The 8,984-nt window shown below is 62.1% G+C and overlaps 1 protein-coding gene across 5 annotated transcripts in view; it reads right to left on the reverse strand.

Annotated features, from left to right (window-relative positions):
• Positions 1 to 8,666, reverse strand: part of ZMIZ2 (zinc finger MIZ-type containing 2) — a 13,238-nt gene extending 4,572 nt beyond the window's left edge. The window contains exons 1-11 of one of the 5 annotated variants that reach the window (XM_077765803.1): positions 8,169 to 8,666; positions 5,972 to 6,979; positions 3,870 to 4,004; positions 3,596 to 3,710; positions 3,105 to 3,307; positions 2,671 to 2,863; positions 2,208 to 2,471; positions 1,870 to 2,046; positions 1,255 to 1,332; positions 888 to 1,056; positions 155 to 299 (exon numbers count right to left, since the gene is read on the reverse strand). In XM_077765803.1, the coding sequence (XP_077621929.1) occupies positions 155 to 299; positions 888 to 1,056; positions 1,255 to 1,332; positions 1,870 to 2,046; positions 2,208 to 2,471; positions 2,671 to 2,863; positions 3,105 to 3,307; positions 3,596 to 3,710; positions 3,870 to 3,919 (1,394 nt within the window). In that variant the 5' untranslated portion in view covers positions 3,920 to 4,004; positions 5,972 to 6,979; positions 8,169 to 8,666. Of the gene's footprint in view, positions 1 to 154; positions 300 to 887; positions 1,057 to 1,254; positions 1,333 to 1,869; positions 2,047 to 2,207; positions 2,472 to 2,670; positions 2,864 to 3,104; positions 3,308 to 3,595; positions 3,711 to 3,869; positions 4,005 to 5,971 lie in introns of all 5 variants that reach the window. The other 4 variants (XM_077765802.1, XM_077765804.1, XM_077765806.1 and 1 more) reach the window with 4 other exon arrangements.
• Between the last annotated feature and the right edge of the window lie 318 nt (positions 8,667 to 8,984).

Raw genomic sequence — 8,984 nt, forward strand, 5'->3', positions numbered from 1 at the left:
ACATTGAAGAGCAGGGGTGGGGCCACAATGGGGGGCGGAGCCTCACTGCAAGGCAAAGCCACTGAGGAGGGGCCTTAGGTGGAGCCAGGCCTCCCACAAGGGCTGCGGGCCTCCCACAAGGGCTGCACAGCTAGACAGGGTGCAGGTCGCTCACCTCAGCATCAGGGTCTTGTAGACCGAATCCCGGAGCTGGAAGGCGTGGTTGCTCACAGCTAGGTTGTGCTGCAGGCGGAAGGGCTCCAGGACCACCCCGTCCCGCACAGGGAAGGTCAGCCGCAGCTCATCACCGGGGCCGCTGCCTAGGAGCAGGCCACCGTCCTATGAGCTGGTCACCCCCACAGCAGGGCCCCGGTCCCACTTTCCCCGCCTCTGGCTGGTGCTGGCGGCATCTTCCCTGGGGGCCCTGAGCCCAGCCATCACCCCCAACAGAAACAGGATCTTGGTGTCTCACTGCTCTGTCCTGCCTCCATCACCTGGCCCCGTGTCCCCTTATGACTGGAGAACATGCCCCCAACCCAGAGAGAGGGTGCTCCTGTGCTTTCAGAAGGGGTGCGAGGCTGAAGAGGTGTGTAAACAGACACCCCCCATCACCCTTGTGCTTGAGCTAGGGTTCTAGGACCCCAGCTTCTGCGTGGTGGTTTCCCCCAGAGCAGGGGGCTCTTAACCAGGAGTGGACCTCAGGAGGCTCATAAATCCCCTGGAATTATACACAGAACTTTGTGTGCATGGGCATTTTTCTAGGGAGAAGACCCACACCTTGAAAAGATGTGCACAGAGTTCTAGGACTAAAAGAGAAAATTAAAGGTCCCCCTACCCTCCACATTCCCTGCAGGACTCCGGAGTCCTGGGACCCCTGCCCAAACGTCCTGAGAGCAGGTGACACTCACCAGGGGGGGATGGGTGCAAGGAGCTCACGCTGGGCTTGAGGTCCGGCAGGAAGGGAGACTTGACCTCCTGGCTGGTGGCCATGTAGGGGACGCTGCTGCCAGGGGTCATGGGTGGTGTGGGGCTCCCAGGCAGTGGGGAGCTGGGGTAGCCAGGGATGGAACGGGTAGGCTGTGGGGTTGAGCAAACAGTCAAGCCAGGATGGTGGGGGGCGGAGTTTGTTTTCGAAGCACCCGCTGAGACCAGTCACAACAGAAATGGGCAGGGGGCAGCTCCAGGGCTATTTGGCTGGCCATCCAAATACTTCCTGCTGCTTGGGTGCCCTCTCCACGTTCCCGCCCTGGGAGCCGCCCGCCCATGTGCCCGTACCCCACTCAGGCCGGACTGGCTGTAGCTGACGCTTCCCCCGTTGAAGCTGGCACCCTGCCCATTGAACTGCTCTGCGGGCTGTAGGAGAAAACACTGTGAGCACCTGGGACCCCAGCCTGCCTGCCCCCGGGCCCCTGAGCCTGACTCAGGGAGCAGGGTGGGGGCAGGGAGCCCACCACGTACGCGGCACTGGCCTGTTTTCTTTGTATGTTTTTGAGGTTTTCCATGTAATCTGCGGGGAGCATGTATTGCTTGCATAATTAAAAAAAAAATGCTACTGTAGAAAACGAGATGACCCCCCAAGTCACAAAGGTTTGGGAGAGCCACAGAGAAGCTGAAGAAACACCTCCCCCACCCCTTCCGCAGGCCTTGCTGGGCTTCTCCATGGTGGGTGGAGGGAGAAGACACACTTTTCCTCAACAGAATTCGAGTGACCTGGGAGCCTGCGTACTGCTCCCTACACCCAATCTCCAACAAGACACACAAATCTCAGAAGGCCCTTTCAGAACTGGATCCTTGCCCTGATCAGGACCCCTGTGAGGCTCCTGACTGCTTGGTCTCCAAGTGCATGGGGCTCAGCAGGGGCTGTGGCAGGCCTGGAAGGGCCAGGCTTACCTTGTAGTGCAGTCCTGCGGGGCCGGAGGCGGACAGGGACTGGCCCACGCCCTGCTGCAGGGGCAGCCGGTGCCCAGGGTAGGAGGAGGGGGCAGGGGGCTGCCCGGCGCCAGCCGTGTACTGGGTGGCACTGGGCCCGTACTGGCTTCCTGGCAGGTACTGCTGCCCTGGATAAACCTGAAGGAGGCAGAATGCCAGGGGGACAGGTGTCAGGGAAACCAGGTCCCAGGGAGGACACGGTGCCCGCCTCGTCAGGCATGGCCGCTTCTGTCACACCGATGCCCGACTTCACCGCGGCTCTGGACGGAGCTCAGGCTGAGGGAAGAATGGATGCTCACCTCACTGGAGTAGGCTCTCTTGACGCCCTGTCGGGGCAGTGACTGCGCCTGCGGAGGCCCAGGGTACCCGTGCTGGGGCAGGCGCTGCCCTGCATAGAGGGGTGCCATGCCTGCTGCCCGGGTGGGGTTCATGCCCATGGGGTTCATGCCAGAGGGGCCCAGCAGCCCCCCCACGCTGGCAGGGTTCATGCTGCCAGGGACGCTAGGTCCCCGGGGACCTCCATGCTGCAGGAACTGGCTGTTAAAAGCCTGCCCGGCCCCCATCTGGGGAGAGAAGAGAGGAGCCATTCAGCGCCCTCACCACTGTGGATGCTGCCCAGTTGCCCCCATGGCTCCTCACCGCCCCCCAAATCCCTCATCTTGCTATGTGCACATCCCCACTCCCCGACCCAGGCTGCCCCACTGGTCACTGCCTTCCAGACCAGCACACGTGGGCTGCACAGGAGAAGCGGCTGGCCCTCACCGCTCCGTACTGGCTCAGCTCCTGGCTCTGCTTCTCCTGGAGGGCAGCCACGGTGGCCGTGGCGGTGGCGGTGGCGGTGGCCGCAGCAGCAGCCACCGCAGCCGCCGCTGCCGCCTGAGTAAAATCGGTGGAGGGTCGCGTGGCGTGTGAGGGCAGACCCAGGCCCCCTGGCCCCCCGGGGCCGCCCGCATACCTGTGAGAGACACAGATGGCTTGGCTCAGAAGCGCACCCCTGCCTGTCGCCCCGGGGCCACATGGCACCTGCAGGGGCCCCGTTCTTGTCTAATGCTCCCGTGTCAGCTATGGGAGCCTGTGGGAGCAATACACACAAGCCCCTCCACAGACTGGCTCATGCGGCCCTAGGCCCCTGCCAGACTGCCAACGCCGTACCCAGAGGCGTCCCAGCACACCTAATGGGTAAGGGATCTGCTTACCCAGCAGCGAAGCCAGGGCCCCCGGGGTAGCCCCCGCGGCCATACACCCCTTGTTGCACGAAGCTCTTGCTGGCAGCACCCTCACCGAATGCCTGCTGTCCGAGGCACTGCGGGGAGTTCAGGGCAGGGCCGCTGCCTGCCATGCCAGGCATCACAGAGCTGCCGGGGGGGCTTCCTGCAGGGCCCATGGGGTTCCCCAAAACCTGCGAGGCAAGAATTGCCAGTGGGAACTATGTGGATGACTCACTTCATGCAGTCGCTCTAAAGGGCTCCAAAGGAGAGGCCTGGCAGTGAGGGGCTGGGAGCAGAGGTGAGGGAGGAAGGAGGGGAAGAGAGCAGGGGTGCGGAGGACCAAAGACGGAGGAGGAAGTCCCATAGCATGTGTGGGAGAGGGACGCATCTACAAGCATGGGGCAGAGTCAGGGAGCCCGACACCATTCCTGTCCGAGGTCTAGGTGGGCTCTGGTGGCTCTTGGGGGCCGTAGGCTCACCTGACTCTGTGCCGCGTTGCCGACGCCCCACACGGTTGTGACGACAGACAGCGACCCTGCCGGCTGAGTGGCACTCTGTTGCCAAGGCACCGCCTCATAAGGAAATGGACCATCACTGCAAGGAGAAAGGTGGGTGGAGAGACCCAGGTCAGGAGGTGACAGGTGTCGAGGCCCCTGGCTGGGAAGGCTGACGACTTGGGGCAGAGAGGGCCCGCTCTGTCACCCCACCTGCACCTGAGGCCTGAGAAGGGAGGGCAGCAGGAACTCCACTCACCTGTGCGGCGTGGGGGGCAGGGCGGGTTTCACGGGGTGCATGGGGTTCATTGGCTTTGGAGCAGCCTTAAGGCCAGGTCTGCAGGTAGCAGGAAGTGGCCCTCGCTGCCGTTTACGTGAGACTCAGCTGCTCTGGCTGCAGGGACAGAGGAGGACATCAGTGGAGGTGGGGTGGCCGGGGACTGTTGGCAGGGGGCCAGGGACCCCCAGTGCCAGGCCCCCTTGTTCTGCTCTGACTGACAGAGGACAGGGCAACACCGGGGTTTCAGGGCCACCATGGGGGGGCAGCCTCATCCTGAATTGCCCACCCTGACAAGCCTCTGCCCTCTGCAGCCCCAAACCCAGCCCGGAGGCCAGCATTAACCCTTTCTGGCCAGGCCCTGCTACTCACAGCCTCTGGAATGGAGTAGGCTTTCTGAACCCAGATCCTTTTCACAGGACCCTCCCTCAAGAAGGCTTGGCTCTCCATAGAAGTCAGGGAACTCCCGGCACCCAAGTGCCAGAATCCCCCAAGAAGGCCCCAGGCCAGAGCCAGTAGAGAAGAACAGAGGAGGCCCAGTCGGCAGCCATCGTCTGCTCGGGCTCCACAGCCTGCCCACTCTGGGGAGGGGGCTCCGGTAAACAGGGCTGAGCAAGGTCAGCCAGCGGACACCCTCCATCCTGGCCTGGGGGAGGGAGTACAGGACACCTGCACACCCCTGGCTGGTGGCCCCTTGAGGGCTGACATGGGCACAGGGCCAGGCACAGCGGACCCCCACAGGCCATGGTGACACCCACTGAGAGGTCCCCAAAGGGGAGGGTGCACACACAGGGAGCAATGGGCAGTGGGCTGGCACGTGCCCAAGGACATGGCGAGGGGCCAACGGGAACACAGCGGCAGTGACTGGCGAACTTTCATGGGACCCATGTGCCCGTGCAAGGGGTGTCCTCCTATGGTGTGATGCTCACTCCCCCACCCCCAACTGCTGTCTCAGAAAAATGAGGGAGGACTAGGCACTCATGCCCTGACACCCCCAAAAGCAAGGCCAAGCCCTTACTGGCACCCCCAGGGCCACCCTGTGCATCTATGTCCGCCTGACCTGACCATAGAGGCACACCCATTCCTGAGTGCTGACCAGGGACCTCCACATTATCGTGTCACCTGTCAGTAGCCCTAGAGGCCCCTCAGCAGGGACCCAGAGCAGAGAAGTGTATAGTGGGGACTGTGACACGGGTGGCTCTGCCTTCGGCCCTTCCGCCGTTGAGTACCTCATGAGCTAAGTGGGTCCCGGAGCCACAGCAGAGCCAGGGCTGGGGTGGTGTGGCAGGGAAGGGGGAATAGTTGGCAGGTCTGCCTCGTACCTGGCTCTGCTCCCCCTCCACACGTGCTTCTCCTTCCCCACCCAAACCAGGTCCCACTCTGGAAACAGGAGTCAGTGGGTCCAGAAGGCTGCAGCCCCGGGAATCCAGAGAGATGCAGGCCTGGGAGCCAAGACCGCCCGGCCAAGCCAGCATCCCCACTCCCTACCGTCCAACTCCAGGGCGGAGATGTGGCCACTGTGGATATGGATGGGCGGACCTGCCAACAGGTCAATGCAACAGAGCACAGAGGGCACAGACCAGGCACCGGAGGAAACACGGCATTGCAACCCACATGTGGGGCTCCCATGAGCAAAACCAAAAAGTCCTAAACTTCACACGTGCAGAAATTAACTTGAAATCGGCCACAGATGTACATTAACAACAAAAAACGGTAAAGCCTTTGGAGAAACTCTTCCAGACCTAGAACCAAGGATATAGCCCTTAGATGTGACACCAGTGTGATCCTCATGGGGGCAGGGAGGGAATGTCATCTGGAAAAGACCCTGCTGAGACCAGCTCCACAGTGACGGGTTTGCCCGCAAGCCGCATCTTTGCTGAAGGACTAGTATCTAGGATATATAAAGAAGTCTCAAAACTGCAAAGAAAAAGAAACACCCCAGCTAGAAAATGGGCAAAGGACACAGAGACACTTCAGCAATGAGGTCGTCCAGACTGCATGCCAGCCCAGGGAGAGACAGACGTCTGAAGTCACAGCCACCGGGGATGTGCAAACACACACCACACGGAGGCCACGCTACGCACCTACTGGAGTGGCTACAGCAGTGACGCCGCTGAGTGTTGGGGATGGCAGGTGATGGAGGGGCTGGAAAATGGCACGGCCACCCTGGATACCAGTCTGGCAGCGTCTCCTGAGGGTCAGCATGCAGCTGCCGGGCGACCCGGCGACCGCACGTTCGTCTCCAAGAAACGCAAACTCACGTTCACAGAAAACCCCGTCCGTGCAAGTTGACACCAGCTTCCTCTGAGCAGCCCCAGAGTGGCCACCCAGAAGCCCTTCGAGTGAAGTTAGCCAGCCACGGGGCGTCTGCAGCCCAGGGGCATGAAAAGGAAGAGCAACCAGGAATCCCCAGAGGATTGCGCCGTGTGGAAAGAGCCAGTCCCCAAGGGTTACACGCGGTAGGATTCCCCTTATGTAATGTTCCTGAAATGATGAAATCAGAGAAGCAAGGAGCAGAGCGCAGTGCCAGGTGGGGAGGAGGGAAGCAGGTGCAAACAGAAGAAGGTAGGGAAGGAGCTATCTGTATCTGTATCCCCAGAGCGTCCCGGTGTGATGTGGCCATCGTCTGGTGAGACGTCACCGCCAGGGAATCCGGGAAAAGGATGCAGGCTGATTTCTCACAGCTGCACGTGAATCCAGGATTCTCTCAAAATAAAAGTTGACTTGAAAAACCTCCCCCACCTCCTGCTCTCCCCATAGAGAAGCCACCGGCAATCCTCCCCTGGCCCAGGCTGGTTGGGTTGGCGGGGCCCACTCTGCCCCCTGCCTGGGACGGGGTCGCAGGGCCACAGGGACTCCATTCACAACCCACAAGCGTTCAGGGCCTCCAGTTCTGCACATCACACTCACCTGGAGGGCGGGGGCCAGAAGACTCCTGTTTCTAACGAGCTTGCAGGTCAGGGTCAGGCCACTGCTGACAAGGGGACCCCAGTCTGAGAGCCCCAGCACGCCGGGGAGGAGGAGGCAGGGCAGGGGCCTCGGGCGGCCTCCTACATCACATGGGGCCGGGGAATTCCACCCCCGAGACTTCTCTGCTGTGGACAAGACCACAGACGTTTCCAGTTCCCCCCTGAGCCTCCTGCACGCCTGGGTGCTTGGGTGTGTGTGTGACTTCCTGCCAAACCAAGTCTGCTCTCCTCCGAGAAGGCCCAGAGACTTGGAGCGGGGCACCCCATGACCCGCTGCTCCCCACAAAGGGAGAGGCGCCCTCTGAGTGCAGACCCTCCTCCCACTTCCTGGCTCCAAAGCCAGAGCCGGGAAAGCTGGTGCAGGCCTGTGGGGCTTGAGCCCCAGTGCCAGCAGGAAGCTGGGACCCCTCGGCAGAACCACCCTGGTTCTGGTTCTGCGCCACGGCTTTCTAGGGTCGGGTCACATTTCCTCCAGAAAACTCCCCACTCGGGACCCCTGCCCCAGGGCCTCAGAGCAGCTGCGCCCAGGCTCCTCCATGCCAACCAAAAGCAGACGTTAATGTGGGTCAGCCTTTTCCAATCCACCCTGTCCCCGCTGCCTGGTCACCCAGGGGTGGCACGCCCCATGACAAGCCACCTGACCCCGGGAAGGCAGGCCTACTCCACCGTCACAGAGCAGGGAGCTCGTGGTCCCAGGGCAAGTCCCCAACCCGAGGGACACCGGGGTCAAATGGGCTCAGAGGAGGTAGAAACGATGGCTCCAGTGAATGCAGCAGCACGAGGTGTGGTCTCACGTGCTCCGGTGTCTATGTGTGAGGCCCCAACACTGACCAGCTAAGTGCCAGAGTTCGTCCAAACACCCAGGAAGGAGCATTTATGAATGACCCGGACACCAGACATGTCAGAGACCAGCTACATGGTTTCACTACTCTGAGCTTTGGTTTACAATGTATAAAATGGGTACGTTGTGGCCACCCCAGGGCTGAGAAAAGAGAAAGACACAACAGCATTTATGCTAGCAGCCCTGACCTCTGTAGTGGGGGTAGCGACTAGTGCACATGCCATGGGGAAGGCTGGCTACCCTGGGAGTCCTCCCTAGGCCATCCTGCCTGTCCTTCATCATCTCCTCCTCCTCCCTGACTTCTATTCTTCTAACCCCAGCCCACGACTAGCCCCTGAGCATGGCAAGTCCTCAAGGCCAATACCCCACTGGGTGAGACCCCCTCACGAGTCCTGTCACCTCCCTCAAACCTCTTCAGGAGAGGCTCCTGGTTCAAGCAAGCCAGGGTCTGGTGGGGGAGTCTGTGCTCACCCTCTCCACATCCACCACCGTCTTACAGATCCAGTCACATGTTCTGTGTAGGTCCCTGCGAAATCTTCTGAGATAAAACAAACGACTTACAGACATGGCCATAGATGTTCTGCAACTATCAAGAAGAGAGCAAAGCAGGGGTGGGAGCAGGGCAGGAGGGAAGCAAGTGGGAGGGAAAGGGGGAGCAGGGCAGGGAGAATACAAGTGTGTGGGGAGGAGGTACGGGGGGAGTAAAGGGGAGCAGGGCTGTGGGGAAAGGGGACCGGGCAGGGAGGGAGCAGGTCATGAGGGGGGAGAATGGAGGAGGCTGGGAGCAGCTCAGAAGGGGAAAGAGGAGGAAGGGAGCAGGTCAGGGGAGCACGACACCCTCCCGCCTGAGCTTCGTGCGTCCCGTTTGGAAAGGGGTGTCCCCACGGAAGCCGCGGCCGGCGGCTGAAAGGTCAGCCAGAGTCGCCGACCCGGAGCAGACCTGCGCGGGTCCCACGTCGCCGGATGGTGGGCGCGCACGGCCCAGGGCAAGTCCGGAAGGCGAGCCCACCGGCCAGAGCGCGGCGCGGAGGCGGCGGAGCCAGGTGGGGCGAGGGCCGGGGTCACCCTCCCGCGCAGGAGGTCGCCGGGGCCGCGCACACCCCTCGGGCGCTCGGCCGGCTTCCGGCCCCAACAAAGGCTCAGGTGAGGGTCGCCCGGCGCGCACGGGGCCGCTTGGCCCAAGACCGCGACACGCACGCGGCAGGTGCGTCAGGTGGGCGGCGGGGACGCCCCCAGCCTGGCAGGAGCCCCGAGGCAGAGGGGCCCCAGAGCCGGGCCTGGGGCGCC

Source organism: Crocuta crocuta, unplaced genomic scaffold (assembly GCF_008692635.1).
Source record: "Crocuta crocuta isolate KB4526 unplaced genomic scaffold, BGI_CrCroc_1.0 scaffold751, whole genome shotgun sequence".
NCBI classification, from domain to species: Eukaryota; Metazoa; Chordata; class Mammalia; order Carnivora; family Hyaenidae; genus Crocuta; species Crocuta crocuta.